General features: G+C 38.7%; 1 protein-coding gene across 2 annotated transcripts in view; it reads right to left on the bottom strand.

Moving 5' to 3' along the window:
- Positions 1–5,865: 5,865 nt before the first annotated feature.
- The window catches only part of YIPF6 (Yip1 domain family member 6), a 38,557-nt gene continuing 26,944 nt past the window's right edge, over positions 5,866–17,478 (bottom strand). For both annotated transcript variants that reach the window (XM_045470721.1, XM_045470722.1), the window contains exons 6-7: positions 8,254–8,411; positions 5,866–6,494 (exon numbers count right to left, since the gene is read on the bottom strand). In XM_045470721.1, coding sequence (XP_045326677.1) covers positions 6,376–6,494; positions 8,254–8,411 — 277 coding nt within the window. In that variant the 3' untranslated portion in view covers positions 5,866–6,375. The remainder of the gene's footprint in view (positions 6,495–8,253; positions 8,412–17,478) is intronic.

Below are 17,478 nucleotides of genomic sequence, written 5' to 3'. Positions count from 1 at the left end.
AGCATGTAGAAATCTGTGGCACATAAGTAATAGTTCCATTTCTTCCTTCTCATCTTTCTGATTCTTAATCAGGCCTTCCCTTCAGCAACTACACTTGTCAACAAGACTGAAACAATACATTCTCTCAACATGCATCACATCTGCAAGATCAAATTTACATTCCTAGCTATGATTTTTACAATTCACTTGTATTTCCAGTTGTCTTTAGGATATGATCGCTTTGACTGGTCAAGCTCAGTACCTATTCTCAAACACATACCATTCTTCAAGGCCCGTGGTTAGAAATATATTGGCATTCCTTTCTTCTCTGCCCTACTCACAATCCAAGTTTTCAAGGTCCTCATTTATTCCATTAAAGTAACTTTCTTCAAAAAACTCCCCTGCTCCAGAACTTTTGAAAACATCCTATTTCCTACCACAGTATGACCTACTCATGACTTTTCATTATCTACCCTCAATAATTTGGTCTCACCTTATCCAACCAACTTTATTTTCCAAAGTCAGTTGAATTCACTTCAGTATGTGAGTTATCATTAGAAAAGGATCAATATTAACATGAAGAACAACTTTCCAATTGTGTTCTTGAGACTGGCTTTATCATTCAAGGCCTATCACTTCACCTATCTGAGCCTATTTCCTTAGGTATAAGCTTAGAAGCTTTATCTACCTTGCAAAGTGAAATAAAGGCAGCTAGAAAAATTTCACAAAGCATTGTGATTATGTACAGGACAATGTGACACACTTGCACATGTGCACACAGATGGCTTTAGACTTGCCTCCTCTCTCACCTTTGTTCATAAGTATTCTCTACCATCTGGAATGCCACACCCCACCCCCATCTTGGATGATACAAATTCTCCCAATATGTCACAGATGTATTCCTGTTCTTACTGCTCATTCTGAGATCTTATGTGGCACCAAAATTAAGAACCACAATGCATTTCAACTATTAGTGTGTAGGGATGGTGAGTTCAGTTTATCCAAGTAGATTGCAAACTGAAAGCAGAAACAGGTATAGTTCCCAGAAGATGTGTGAAAACCCAGTTTCTCACCATGTTATTAAGGTACCTGATTGATGCGGCTTAAGTGGGTAGGTATGATGGCAAAGAACCAATATAGAAGACTATGGAGTCATAAAACCAGAGTTTGAACCCTGGTTGTGCTGTGACTTTAGGCAATTTATTTAACCTTCCCAAGTTCCCAGGTTCCAAAATGTTGAGATAAGGATAATACCACCAACCTCAAAAGGCTGTTGTAATTAGAGATACTGTTTATAAAGTAGCTAATATTAACACTTGGTATATATTATTTGCTCAATAATTGTGATTTTTCTTACTAACTTGCTGCCTGTGCAATCCTACACAGCATTCAATATTGTCTGATGACAATATATTACACCTGAAAATAGTATGCAGCAAATATCTCTGCATCTTTCAGTACAAGAAGAGGCACATACAAAATCTCCTTTTCCAGTGTTTTTATTTGCACATTTAACATTCACAAATCATTTTACAGATTTATTATTTCCACAGGTTCATTATTTATAGGAAAAATCAGGATTGAAATGGAGTACTAAAGAGGACCAAGAAATTACCAGCAGTGATGGCATAGTTTAAAAAGTTCTGAAATAAAGAGAACAGAGTGAGCAATAGCAGCATGTGGCCACGTCCTACCAGGCAGAACCACTGACTTCATTAAGGCAATGCCCTTACTGTTATTTTCCCCACCTAGTTTAACCAAAATAAAAAAGGATTTTATTCTCACAGTACTGCTTTCTGAAGTCTTAGAAATATAAATGGTACTATAGGTGACTAGATGCATCTGAGGACTATAAACACCTGAATAAACAGGTTAAATTTTGATGCATTAAACATCCCTATGGAAGATTTAAAATGAAAGAGGCAGAAGTCCGTTTGACTCTTAAGACTTTGGGAATTTGGGGGAGGGGTGTGTGTGCTGGTGGGGAGAAGGGAGAGAAAAGGGATTCAAGGTGCAGGGGGCAGCAAACCTAACTCCAATGTACACCTCCTCTTGTGTTTTTCTCAGATGCTAACATAGTGTTCTATTACTCAGGGGAAAAAAAGAATGAGTTATCTATCTCTAGTCAGTTGTATGGTATAATGGTTAATGACAGGGAGCATACCCTGGGAAAGGGGTACATTCATTTCATGTACATAACAATGCAATTCAAAACTGTGTCCTACTGTGCTCCCATCTATGGTGTTTTCCTACTTTATTTTTTAAAATTTTATAATGTTGATTTAGTTTTTGAGAGACAGAGAGACAGAGTGTGAAGAGGGGAGGGGCAGAGAGAGAGAAGGACACAGAATCCATAGCAGGCTCCAGACTCTGAGCTGTCAGCACTGAGCCTAAGATAGAGCTCGAACTCATGAGCTATGAGATCATGACCTGAGCAGTAGTCAGATGCTTAACCGACTGAGCCACCCAGGCACGCCACGTTTTCCTATTTTAAATCAATTTATTGCGTGCCCTAGGGCAATTTACTTAACTTTTCTGTGACTCAATTTTCTATTTGTAAAATAAGAACTGTAGCATTTTATGTTAAGGATTAAAGGAGATATATAAAATGCACTTAACGATAGTGCCTGGCCAAATCCACAGAGACAGAACACATACTGGTGATTGCCAGAGGCTGGGGAGAAGTGGGAGAGGAAGTGACTGCTACTGGATATGGGATTTTACTGTGAAGTGATGAAAATGTTCTAAGATGAGAGTGGTGATAATTACACAATTATGTGAAAATACTGAAAAATCACTGAATTGTATAACATTTTAAAAGGGTGAATTTTATGGTAAAGTATATCTCAATAAAGCTGTTATAAAACAATTCTTAAAAAAATAGAATATTGCCTGGCACAATGTAAGTGCCCAATAAATGTTAACCATTATTAGTAGTAATATTACTGTTATTATTATTATTTGGCCATCCTATGGCCTGAGTAAATCACTAGAAATTCTTTATTTTCAATAAAAGCCCACAGAATCTAGAAAAGTATTTCTAATTTACATATATTAACATTCACACATTTATTTCTATCCAAATTGTCTCAGAAATTAACAGTCTAATAAAGAATAACAATGTCAGTATTTTACCTGGAATAAAACAGCTGCATGCAATGGATGTCTGATCATATCATGATAGCATTCAGATAAATTTCAATGATTTGATGTTACCCAAAGATTTCAAATGACAGGAGATTTTCATTTTCATCTCCAGGAATAAACAGGAAGTCCAGGTACAGTAAGTAGTTAGCTTATAAGAAGTATACAATTAAATCTTCAAATACAGGCTTGCTAACCTTCTCACCACATCTGGGGAATACTTTATAAAAAGACAAATATAGTAAGCAGTTAAATGCTTACCAGTCCCATGCTCTGTGACAAGCCCACCTTGCCCAACAAAACAAAACCCCCATCACAATAAAAGATCCAACTTAATTCATGTAATAAGCCTTTTAAGATGCAAAAGACTTGAAAATTAATGGTATGAATGACATTTACGACTACATGGCACAAATACATTTGCATCAGTTGAGTTTTTATAATCTGAACAGCGATTAAATCCAGTCTTTACCCTTCCTATTGCTAAAGAATATGACAGTGGAGGCTCAATCTCAGAAGCAAGAGCAGCAAATGATAAGCCATGACAGTAGTGATGCACCACACTTGGCAATGATCCACCACATTTGGTAATGATGCTCACACACTTGAGTTTCATCTAAAGCATGAAACTTCCCAATTCTTGGAAGAGGGTTTCCTTTGTTAAAATCCCCTTCTCTTCTAGTCTTTCTTTCTATAATTAGCCATGTGCCTTTGCAGCAAATCAGGGAAAGCTGTGTTGAGGGTTACAACTTCCAGATAATCAGGTCTTCTGCTACAGAAAGCAATGCACTTTTTTTTTCATATATTAAGAAAATATAATTTATGCCACAAAACTGATCATTCATTTTAAGAAAGATAATCTCCATTTTACCCACTTTCATTTAAATCAAATAAAACCATTCTTCAAGTCACCGAAGAGCAACAGGTTAATAGAACAAGCAGCCTTAACACCCAATATGTATAACCCCCCCCCCCCACACACACACACACAACCCCTACTCCAGTTGTGGCCCTAAAAATTTCTGACCAAAATATTTAGCCTGAATAAAATCCAGCAGATAATTCCTTTTTGAGAAACAGGATTATTTTTTTTTAATTTTACATTATAACCATTGGGACAGAGTATGAAATAACTTTGGAAGAGAGATGTTTTTGGTAAGAAGTTAGAAAATTTCAGACAATGGAAATGGATGATATTTTTGGACCAGTCAGAACCAGTTTCAAAATATTTTCTTTACCACTTCAAGACTGAAACATTGGCTTTGTGCTCACAAGATTTATTTTAAAATTTAGAAGGGAAGCTGAAATAAAGATATAAACAAAAACTCTGGACAAGGCTGGGACAGAGGGAACCAACTTTGTAACGCTCTGTAATTTAATATCACTCCAAGAACAGATTTGTCCTAGTATTGTTCTTAGTTAAGCTGAGAATGGAGAAAATACGTTTTTAAAATTATATATCTATGTGTAGATAGTCTTTAGATACAAAATGAATAAATATTTAAATTCCATGATAAAGAAAAAATGTGGAATAAATTCCTATCTTTAAAAGTAACTGTATATACAGTGGATGGTGTCTGCCTGACTCCTAATCTTTTGTCTATTAAGAGTTCTTCAATGTGCAATTTATAGAAGGCAGTAGCTCATATTACCTGAAAGGAGCCCAGTTTAGCTTAGAAATCAGCCTTTCCAGACACTCTGCTTCCTGAAAAGCCCTCACACTTGTGTGTATAAATAGCTGAGAATACAAGCAGGTGCACACATGCAAAAAAAGTACTTGTCTAAAGAAGAATTAATTAGCTTTACAAATAAAGTCTAAAACCAAGAAATTAAATTGCTATTCCCCAATCAGAGAAGCACAGCTAATGAAAAAACTGCTAAGCCCGCTATGAAAAGGTGGCAGCTGTAAACCCAACTTATCCTACGTCATGCTCTAAGCATCTAGCTGTTTTGTGAATCAGCCATCAGAACACTAAATCCCTCCACGTTCACATGGTTAACTGCAGGCTTCTGATTTAGCTTTACTTTCTAGTTAGAGGCCAGACTACGCAGAATAATTGTTTAGAGCTATGCTGTATCCAAACTACCTCCTACTATTAAGAAGAAAGTGCCCACGTGATAATATGCATGAAGGACCTATCAATATAAATTTCTGAGGTCTTCCACCTGGATAAGTTCGAGCACTGGTCCACAGAAAGCTTTAATCAAAGGAAAATTATATGGTAACTGTGAACAGTTTGCATATTCAGAGCTAGGGGGGTAAGATTAAAAATTAGAGTGGGGCGCCTGGGTGGCGCAGTCGGTTGGGCGTCCGACTTCAGCCAGGTCACGATCTCGCGGTCCGTGAGTTCGAGCCCCGCGTCAGGCTCTGGGCTGATGGCTCAGAGCCTGGAGCCTGTTTCCGATTCTGTGTCTCCCTCTCTCTCTGCCCCTCCCCCGTTCATGCTCTGTCTCTCTCTGTCCCAAAAATAAATAAACGTTGAAAAAAAAAAATTTAAGATTAAAAATTAGAGTAATTATATGGTAACTGTGAACAGTTTGCATATTCAGAGCTAGGGGGGTAAGATTAAAAATTAGAGTGTCACTGAGGTGCTGTTAAGCATGGGAGAAAAGTGACTATATGGAAAGACTAAAGAAGCCAATTCTTTAGCTGTCCTTTGCTTTTTAAAAAAGCAACAAGTGTAGAATTTTCCCCTGTCAAAATCTGAACACTGGTTGATGCATGATGCATGTTTTCTCCTACCCAGTTATGAACCCCCTTCCCAACCTCTGTCATTGCCTTTTTAAGCCTAAGAGAGAAATAAAAGGAAATGGATACAGACTATCGATTCTTATTTATGAAGAGAGAGGCATATTCTAATAGTCATAAGGCAATGTATTTAAGAGCTGCACCTGAACTGGTATTCTCAAAACTGAAAATACAGTTACTAATTCTACTCAACTTGCAGGATGTATACATGTGCTTTCCAAATCATTGGTTGTCACTCAAATGGACCACAGTGACCCTATCATGCCTTAAGGCAGCACTATACTGTGTATACTATGTATTTTCAAGAAATGACATTAAGAGGAAAAGGACAATCTTTCAAACATCAGTTCCTTACATAAATGGTGATGGTGCTTTATGGCTCCCCTTTCATCTCAAAATATCTCCAAAATTAGACAAAAGAGGGCCAGAGGCAAAGCTCAATGGTAAATTGCATCTTTCAGACGAGCTTTCAATTCACTGGTTTTTAATTTCCATTTCCTGATTTACTGAGGAGTGAAGGTGAGAATCATCCAACTGATGACAAAATAGAACAAGAAAACAGGATAAATGGCGAGGGCTTTGCGGTTTGGAGGCTGGCTATCGGCAAGAAAAGCTGTAGAGGCTAAACAAAACAAACAAAACAAAATGGAACCTTTAATATAGTAAGATTGTCACAACCACTAACATCTACTAAACTTGAATGTGCTTGGCATAGTCTGGAACATAGAATTATACTAAAAGTTCAGTTATATTTGATATCCTCAGAGAAAAAGGCATTCTGCAGCATAGTTTCCCAGACAGTTGAGAGCTACTAGTTTCTAGTATTAAGATTTCAACCATTTTACATGAAAATCTTTCTAAAAGGGGTTTCCTACTCTTTTCTCAGAAGTTACTGAACTGTGATGAGTAGGCTTATTACAAAGATGTCTAAGGTTAGTTGCTCCTGTGGCAAATGACTTCATACTGCTGTGCTGGGTTATCAGCTCTTTATGATGCTGTCCCTCTTGTCCACCCAGGAAAGCAGACTCATCTTTTTACTTATTAATGACCACCTTTCATGGAAATCTTTCCTGAACAACCATCTGTTATCCTGCCACCCCAGGCAGATCTGCCCACATACCTCCTCTGTGTCCTCACCATCCCCTGCACAGACTTCCATCTTCCACCTTGGATGCCTATTGCCCTTAAGTGTTTACATGTCTGGCTGCTCCACTAAGTTATGAACTCTGAGGATGGAGACCATGGTTAGCACAATGCCTGACACAGAGTTTGTGCTTAAGAAATACTTGCTGAATTAAAAAATGGAATGTTTACAGGAGCCTCTCTCCCTTCTAAGATTCTACTTTCTGAACTGCTATGAGCCTGGACACTGGGTATTTAGAACTACATATAGGGTAAATTATCAGACTCTATGTGAGGGAATGAGGAGTTCTCCCATGGGTAAAGCACTTGACTTAATATACAGTCTCTGCAGTATCAATTCTATCACTCTTGTACCTTACTTTTGGATTACTTCTTGGATTTTAATCATGGTCCAGAGCAAAGACATGATAATGCACTTAAAAATATTAAGCAGTCTGTCTATCCCATGAAACAAGAAGCTACCTTGTAGCTGAAGGTAGAATTTTAAGAGAATTTTAGGAAGGCAAAACTAATGAGCACTTGGCATTCACTGCCACTGCTACAGGCTCTTCCTAATCTTTAGCAGAATGTTCTACTGAAGCATAAAAGTACTATATAATGATACCTAACAACCTATACTGGGAGATCGTATAGTACACTTCTAAAGAGGTGTGAGATCTGCTTGGGTTTTAAACTTAATTCCCTTATTCACTAGTTATGTGTTCTAGGGCATGTTGTTTAACCTTGCTGTGTCTGTTCCTCATCTGTAAAAATAGGACTAATATATATAGTTTTTATTTATTAGGGCTGTTGTGAGGGTTAAGTGAGATAATACATACATAGCACTCACAACAGTGCTTGGTCTGTAATAAGCAATCTGTATATGCAAGCTACTATTTTTATTATGATGAATTTCACAGGAAAAGTCCCAAGTCATTTCTCAAGTCACCTATGCCTCCTACATGCCAGGAACTGAGCTAGGTCTAGTGTAATCTCCATTCCCAATCCTATATATTATTTAATAATTTAAAAAAAAGGATGTGACTATCCACATCTCAAAACTCTAGATACCCAATCTGCATAAGGTGGACATCACCCCTACCAAATGCCTACTCAGAGAAGAGGGTTCCATGGATGACACTGGCATGAATCATATCACCCATGTATGACTTAGGAGTTACATTGCTCCTCATCTGGTCTTCATCTCTTAACTCCTGTCCTTGTATGTTTTGCCATTGTAGAGATAAATACATTCTTACCTACTATAGACCATGTAAACATCACGATCACCACAAAAAGCCGGACCATGAAGTTTATTGGTCCTTGCTCGGCCAAAAGCACCAACCGACAAACCAGCATTGCCACTGTCAAGGGAAGTATACAGTAACCCAGCACACAGAGGCTCTGGAAAAAAGATCTAAAAAAATAATATACAACCATAAAGATCATAAATATAGTTGATCTGTATCATGAGATAGTTTATTACACAGATTTCTATGTAGCCTGGATTGCTACAGTCCTCAAAATACATAATACCTATACTTTAACATTGATTTTATGAAGATAGGTTTCTGTATTAATCATATGCTTTAATTTTTCTCTCACCATACTCTTCCTCCTTTCCTCTCACACTCCTTAAGAGTCAATCATCTAGGATACCAGATGATCTACTCTAATTCGTAAAGACTTCTTTTTCCCACTGAACCTCTAAGACAGTGATTCTTAATCTTTTCTAGTTTAAAAACCTATTTAAGAATTTGTTGAAAGCTATGGACCATTTCTTCCACAAAATGGACATAATATCCTTTTTTTTTTTAAATATGAAATTATTGTCAAATTGGTTTCCATACAACACCCAGTGCTCATCCCAACAGGTGCCCTCCTCAATACCCATCCCCCACCATCCTTCCCTCCCAGCCCCATCAAACCTCAGTTTGTTCTCAGTTCTTAAGAGTCTCCTATGTTTTGGCTCCCTCCCTCTCTAACCTCTTTTTATTTTCCTTCCCTTCCTCCATGGTCTTCTATTAAGTTTCTCAGGATCCACATAAGAGTGAAAACATATGGTATCTTTCTCTGTATGACTTATTTCACTTAGCATAACACTCTCCAGTTCCATCCACGTTGCTACAGAAGGCCATATTTCATTCTTTCTCATTGCCAGGTAGTATTCCATTGTGTATATAAACCACAATTTCTTTATCCATTCATCAGTTGATAGACATTTAGGCTCCTTCCATAATTTGGCTCTTGTTGAAATTGCTACTATAAACACTGGGGTACAAGTGCCCCTATGCATCAGTACTCCTGTATCCCTTGGGTAAATTCCTAGCAGTGCTATTGCTGGGTCATAGGGTACATCTATTTTTAATTTTTTGAGGAAACTCCGCACTGTTTTCCAGAGTGGCTGCACCAGTTTGCATTCCCACCAACAGTGCAAGAGGGTTCCTGTTTCTCCACATCCTCTCCAGCACCTATAGTCTCCTGATTTGTTCATTTTAGCCACTCTGACTTGGGTGAGGTGGTATCTGAGTGTGGTTTGGATTTGTATTTCCCTGATGAGGAGCAACGTTGAGCACCTTTTCATGTGCCTCTTGGCCATCTGGATGTCTTCTGTAGAGAAGTGTCTATTCATGTTTTCTGCCCATTTCTTCACTGGATTATTTGTTTTCTGGGTGTGGAGTTTGGTGAGCTCTTTATAGATTTTGGATACTAGCCCTTTGTCCAATATGTCATTTGCAAATATCTTTTCCCATTCCGTTGGTTGCCATTTAGTTTTGTTGATTGTTTCCTTTGTAATGCAGAAGCTTTTTATCTTCATGAGGTCTCAATAGTTCATTTTTGCTTTTAATTCCCTTGCCTTTGGGGATGTGTCAAGTAAGAAATTGCTATGGCTGAGGTAAGAGAGGTTTCTCCCTGCTTTCTCCCCTAGGGTTTTGATGGTTTCCTGTCTCACATTCAGGTCCTTTATCCATTTTGAGCTTGTTTTTGTGAATGGTGTAAGAAAGTGGTCTAGTTTCATCCTTCTGCATGTTGCTGTCCAGTTCTCCCAGCACCATTTGTTAAAGAGACTGTCTTTTTTCCATTGGATGTTCTTTCCTGCTTTGTCAAAGATGAGTTGGACATACGTTTGTGGGTCTAATTTTGGTGTTTCTATTCTCTTCCATTGGTCTATGTGTCTGTTTTTGTGCCAATACCATGCTGTCTTGATGATTACAGCTTGGTAGTAGAGGCTAAAGTCTGGGATTGTGATGCCTCCTGCTTTGGTCTTCTTCTTCAAAATTACTTTGGCTATTCGAGGCCTTTTGTGGTTCCATATGAAATTTAGGATTGCTTGTTCTAGCTTAGAGAAGAATACTGGTGCAATTTTGATTGGGATTGCATTGAATGTGTAGATAGCTTTGGGTAGTATCGACATTTTGACAATATTTATTCTTCCAATCCATGAGCACGGAATCTTTTTCCATTTCTTTCTATCTTCTTCAATTTCCTTCATAAGCTTTCTATAGTTTTCAGCATACAGATCTTTTACATCTTTGGTTAGGTTTATTCCTAGGTATTTTATGCTTCTTGGTGCAATTGTGAATGGGATCAGTTTCTTTATTTGTCTTTCTGTTGCTTCATTATTAGTGTATAAGAATGCGACTGATTTCTGTACACTGATTTTGTATCCTGTGACTTTGCTGAATTCATGTATCAGTTCTAGCAGACTTTTGGTGGAGTCTATCGGATTTTCCATGTATAATATCATGTCATGTGCAAAAAGTGAAAGCTCAACTTCATCGTTGCCAATTTTGATGCCTTTGATTTCCTTTTGTTGTGTGATTGCTGATGCTAGAACTTCCAACACTATGTTACACAACAGCGGTGAGAGTGGATATCCCTGTCGTGTTCCTGATCTCAGGGAGAACGCTCTCAATTTTTCCCCATTGAGGATGATATTAGCTGTGGGCTTTTCATAAATGGCTTTTATGATGTTTAAGTACGTTCCTTCTATCCCGACTTTCTCGGGGGTTTTTATTAAGAAAGGATGCTGACTTTTGTCAAATGCTTTTTCTGCATCGATTGACAGGATCATATGGTTCTTTTCTTTCCTTTTATTAATGTGATGTATCACGTTGATTGATTTGTGAATGTTGAACCAGCTCCGCAGCCCAGGAATGAATCCCACTTGATCATGGTGAATCATTCTTTTTATATGCTGTTGAATTCGATTTGCTAGTATCTTATTGAGAATTTTTGCATCCATATTCATCAGGGATATTGGCCTGTAGTTCTCTTTTTTTTTTTACTGGGTCTCTGGTTTAGGAATCAAAGTAACACTGGCTTCATAGAATGAGTCTGGAAGTTTTCCTTCCCTTTCTATTTTTTGGAATAACTTGAGAAGGATAGGTATTATTTCTGCTTTAAATGTCTGGTAGAATTCTCCTCGGAAGCCATCTGGTCCTGAATTCTTATTTGTTGGGAGATTTTTGATAACTAATTCAATTTCTTCGCTGGTTATGGGTCTGCTCAAGCTTTCTATTTCTTCCTGTTTGCGTTTTGGGAGTGTGTGGGTGTTTAGGAATTTGTCCATTGCTTCCAGGTTGTCCAGTTTGATGGCATATAATTTTTCATAGTATTCCCTGATAATTGCTTATATTTCTGAGGGATTGGTTGTTATAATTCCATTTTCATTCATGATTTTATCTCCCTTTTCTTCTTGAGAAGCCTGGCTAGAGGTTTATCAATTTTGTTTATTTTTTCAAAAAACCAACTCTTGGTTTCATTGATCTGCTCTACATTTTTTTTAGATTCTATATTGTTTATTTCTGCTCTGATCTTTATTATTTCTCTTCTTCTGCTGGGTTTGGGGTGTCTTTGCTGTTCTGCTTCTATTTCCTTTAGGTGTGCTGTTAGATTTTGTATTTGGGATTTTTCTTGTTTCTTGAGATAGCCCTGGATTGCAATGTATTTTCCTCTCAGGACTGCCTTCGCTGCATCCCAAAGCGTTTGGATTGTTGTCTTTTCAATTTCATTTGTTTCCATATATTTCTTAATTTCTTCTCTAATTGCCTGGTTGACCCACTCATTCTTTAGTAGGGTGTTCTTTAACCTCCATGCTTTTGGAGGTTTTCCAGACTTTTTCCTGTGGTTGATTTCAAGCTTCATAGCATTGTGGTCTGAAAGTGTGCATGGTATGATTTCAATTCTTGTATACTTATGAAGGGCTGTTTTGTGACCCAGTATGTGATCTATCTTGGAGAAGGTTCCATGTACACTTGAGAAGAAAGTATATTCTGTTGCTTTGGGATGCAGAGTTCTAAATATATCTATCAAGTCCATCTGGTACAATGTATCATTCAGGGCCCTTGTTTCTTTATTGATCCTATTTCTAGATGATCTATCCATTGTTGTAAGTGGAGTATTAAAGTCCCTGCAATTACCACATTCTAATCAATAAGGTTGCTTATGCCCTTCTTCATCTTTTGTTACAGACTTTAATTTAAAGTCTACTTTTTCTGATAGAAGAATGGCTACTCCAGCTTTGAGTTCCAGTAGCACGATAGATAGTTCTCCATCCCCTCACTTTCAATCTGAAGGTGTCCTCAGGTCTACAATGAGTCTCTTATAGACAGCAAATAGATGGGTCTTGTTTTTTTATCCATTCTGATACCCTATGTCTTTTGGTTGGAACATTTAGTCCATTTACATTCAGTGTTATTATTGAAAGATATGGGTTTACAGTCATTGTGATGTCTGTAAGGTTTCATGCTTGTAGTGATGTCTCTGGTACTTTGTGGTCCTTGCAACATTTCACTCACAGAATCCCCCTTAGGATCGCTTGTAGGGATGGTTTAGTGGTGATGAATTCCTTCAGTTTTTGTTTGTTTGGGAAGACCTTTATCTCTCCTTCTATTCTAAATGACAGACTTGCTGGATAAAGGATTCTTGGCTGCATTTTTTTCCTGCTCATCACATTGAAGATTTCCTGCCATTCCTATCTGGCCTGCCAAGTTTCAGTAGATAGATCCGTCACTAGTCTTATCAGTCTCCCTTTATATGTTAGAGCACATTTATCCTTAGCTGTTTTCAGAATTTTCTCTTTACCCTTGTATTTTGCCAGTTTCACTATGATATGTCATGTAGAAGATCGATTCAGGTTACATCTGAAGGGAGTTCTCTGTGCCTCTTGGATTTCAATGCCTTTTTCCTTCCCCAGATCAGGGAAGTTCTCAGCTATGATTTGTTCAAGTACACCTTCAGCCCCTTTCTCTCTCTCTTCCTCCTCTGGAATCCGTATTATACAGATATTTTTCTGTTTGACTGCATCACTTAGTTATCTAATTCTCCCCTCATTCTCCTGGATTTTTTTACCTCTCTTTTTCTCAGGTTCCTTTTTTTCCCTAATTTTAGTTTCTAATTCACCTATTCTCTCCTCTGCCTCTTCAATACGAGCTGTGGTCGCCTCTATTTTATTTTGCAACTCATTTATAGCATTTTTTAGCTCCACCTGTTTCTGAGTCCCTTGATCTCTGTAGCAATAGATTCTCTGCTCTCTTCTACACTTTTTTCAAGCCAAGCAATTAATTTTATGGCTATTATTTTAAATTCATGCTCTGTTATATTGCTTAAATCATTTTTGATCAATTTGTTAGCTGTCGCTACTTCCTGGAGTTTCTTTTGAGGAGAATTCTTCCATTTCATCATTTTGGATAGTCCCTGGAGTGGCGCTGAACTGCAGGGCACCTCCTCTGTGCTCTCTGGGGTAACTTGTGTTGGTGGGAGGAGCCACAGTCAGACCCGATGTCTGTCCCCAGCCCACCGCTGGGGCCACAGTCAGACTAGTGTGTACTTTATTTTCCCCTCTCCCGGGGCAGGACTCACTGTGGAGTGGTGTGGCCCCGGTCTGGGCTACTTGCACACTGCCAGGCTTGTGGTGCTGCTTCTATGGGATCTGGTGTATTAGCCGGGGTGGATCCACAAGGTGCACAGGGGCGGGAGGGGCAGGCTTAGCTCACCTTGCCGTCACTGGTCCCCTGTGGGAGGGGACCTGCAGCACCGGGAGGGAGGCAGGCATACCAGTGGGAGGGATGGATCCATAGAAGCACAGCATTGGGCGTTTGCGCAGTACAAGCAACTTTGGTGACAGAAACTGGTTCCCTTTGGGGTTTTGGCTGGGGGGTGGGCGAAGGAAATGGCACTGGCCAGCACCTTTGTTCCCTGCTGAGTTGAGCTGTCTTCCAGGGCTCAATACTTCTCCCTCCCGGTGTCCTCTCTGCTCTCTGAAAAGAGCCGCTGAGTCTTAACATTCCAGATGTTAAGTCCCGCTGGCTGTCATAACTCATGCAGTCCAGCCCCTCCGCTTTTGCAAATCAGACTCAGGGGCTCTGCCTTGCTGGGCAGGCTGCTCCTACGCCACCCCGGCTCCCTCCCACCAGTCTGTGTAGCGTGCACCGCCTCTCTGCCCTTCCTACCCTCTTCCGTGGGCCTCTTGTCTATGCTTGGCTCTGGAGAGTCTGTTCTGCTAGTCTTCTGTTAGTTTTCTGGGTTAGTCAGGTGTGGGTGGAATCTAAGTGATCAGCATGATGCGGTGCGCCCAGCATCCTCCTACACTGTCATCTTCCCCCCCTCCCCAAAAAAACTGGACATAATATTCTAACACAAAGTATTCTCCATATGATTTCATGAGCTGGGCATAGCATCTGAAGCTTATCAAAGGACTGTAGATAATTTAAGGTAAGGTAACTAAACTAAGTTATCTCTGTTCAATTTTTTAAAAATTTATTTTTATTTTTTCTATTATTTTTTTCTTATAACTTACATCCAAGTTAGTTAGGACATGGGGTAATGATGATTTCAAGAGTAGATTCCTTGAGCCCCTTACCCATTTAGCCCACGCCCCCTCCCACAACCTCTCCAGCAACCGTCTGTTTGTTCTCTATATTTAAGAGTCTCTTATGTTTTGTACCCTTCCCTGTTTTTATATTATGTTTGCTTCACTTCCCTTATGGTCACCTGTTTTCTATCTTACAGAGCTCATATGAATGAAGTTATATGATATTTGTCTTTCTCTAATTTCGCTTACCATAATACACTCGAATTCTATCCACATAGTTGCAAATGGTAAGATTTCATTCTTTTTGATTGCCGAGTAATACTCCATTGTTTATGTGTGTGTATGTATATATATATATATATATGTATATGTATATATATATATATATGTGTGTGTGTGTGTATGTGTGTGTACACACACACATACATACCACATCTTCTTTATCCATTCATTCATTGATGGACATTTGGGATCTTTCTATACTTTGGCTATTGTCCATAGTGCTGCTATAAACATTGGGTTGCTTGTGTTCCTTTGAAATAGCACACCTGTATCCCTTGGATAAATTCCTAGTAGTGCAATTGCTGGGTTGGAGGGTAGTTCTAGCTTTAATTTTTTGAGGAAACTCCATACTGTTTCCCAGAGTGGCTGCACCAGTTTGCATTCCCACCAGTAGTGCAAAAGAGATCCTCTTTCTCCAAATCCTCGCCAACATCTGTTGTTGCCTGAGTTGTTAATGTTAGCCATTCTGACAGGTGTGAGGTGGTATCTCAATGTGGTTTCCTGGATGATGAGTGATACTGAGCAATTTTTCATGTGTCGGTTGGCCATCTGGATGTCTTCTTTGGAGAAGTGTCTATTCATGTCTTTTGCCCATTTCTTCATGGGATTATTTGGTTTTGGGGTGTTGACTTTGAAAAGTTCTCTATAGATTTTGGATACTAAACCTTTATTCTGATATGTCTTTTGCAAATATCTACTCCCATTCCATAGGTTGCCTTTTAGTTTTGCTAATTGTTTCCTTTGCTGTGCAGAAGCTTTTTATTTTGATGAGGTACCAATAGTTCATTTTTGCTTTTGTTTCCCTTGGCTCCGGAGACCTGTCGAGTAAAAACTTTCCATGGCTAAGGTCAAAGAGGCTTTTGTTTGCTTTCTCCTTTAGGATTTTGATGGCTTCCTGTATTACGTTTCGGTCTTTCATCCATTTTGAGTTTATTTTTTTGTACAGTGTAAGAGTGGTCCAGATTCATTTTTCTGCATGTTGGTGTCCAGTTTTCCCAGCACCATTTGCTGAAGAGGCTGTCTTCATTCCATTAGATATTCTTTCCTGCTTTGTCAACAAGTAGTCGGCCACATGTTTCTTGGTCCATTTCTGGGTTCTCTATTCTGTTTCGTTGATCTGAGTGTCTGTTTTTGTGCCAGTACCATACTGTCTTGATGATTACAACCTTGTAATATATCTTGAAGTCTGGGATTGTGATGCCTCCTGCTTTGGTTTTCTTTTTCCAGATTGCTTTGGCTATTCAGGGTCTTTTCCGGTTCCATACAAATTTTAGGATTGTTTGTTCTAGCTCTGTTAAGAATGCTGATGTTGCTTTGATAGGGATTGCATTCAATATGTAGATTGCTTTGGGTAGTATTGACATTTCAACAATATTCTTTCTTCCTATCCAGGAGCATGGAACATTTTTCCATTTTTTTGTGTGTCTTCTTCAATTTCTTTCATAAGCTTTCTTTAGTTTTCATCACATAGATTTTCATCTCTTTGGTTAGATTTATTCCTAGGTATTTTATGGGTTTTGGTGCAAATGTAAATGGGATAGATTCCTTGATTTCTCCTTCTGTTTCTTCATTATTTGTGTATAGGAATGCAACCGATTTCTATGCATTGATTTTATATCCTGCCACTTTGTTGAATTCATGGATCAACCCCAGAAGTTTTTTGGTGGAATCTTTTGGGTTTTACACATAGAATATCATGTCACCTGTTAAGAGTGAAAGTTTGACCTCCTCATGGCTGATATGGATGTCTTTTATTTCTTTCTGTTGTCTGATTGCTGAGGCTAAGGCTTCCAATACTATGTTGAGTAACAGTGGTGAGAGTAGACACCCCTTTCTTGTTCCTGCCCTTAGGGGGAAACCTCTCAGTTTTTCCCCATTGAGGATGACATTGGCAGTGGGTCTTTCATATATGGCTTGTATGATCTTGAGGTAAAGCCCTTCTATCCCTACTTTCTTGAGGGTTTTTATCAAGAAGTGATGCTGTATTTTGTCAAATGCTTTGTCTGCATCTATTGAGAGGATCATGTGGTTCTTGTCGTTTCTTTTATTTATGTGATGTATCACATTGATTGTTTTGCGGATAGTGAACCAGCCCTGCAACCCAGGTATAAATCCCACTTGGTCCTGGTGAATAATTTTAATGTATTGTTGGATCTGGTTGGCTAATATCTTGTTGAGGATTTTTGCATCCATGTTCATCAGGGAAATTGGTCTATAGTTCTCCTGTTTATTGGGGTCTCTGGTTTTGGAATCAAGGTAATGCTGGCTTCATAGGAAGAGTTTGGAAGTTTTCCTTCCATTTCTATTTTTTGAAACAGCTTCAAGAGAATAGGTGTCAACTCTTCCTTAAATGTTTGGTAGAATTTCCCTGGAAAGCCATCTGGCC

This window comes from Leopardus geoffroyi, chromosome X (genome assembly GCF_018350155.1).
Source record: "Leopardus geoffroyi isolate Oge1 chromosome X, O.geoffroyi_Oge1_pat1.0, whole genome shotgun sequence".
In the NCBI taxonomy this organism is placed as follows: Eukaryota; Metazoa; Chordata; class Mammalia; order Carnivora; family Felidae; genus Leopardus; species Leopardus geoffroyi.
This window is presented reverse-complemented; position numbering and strand designations above follow the sequence as displayed.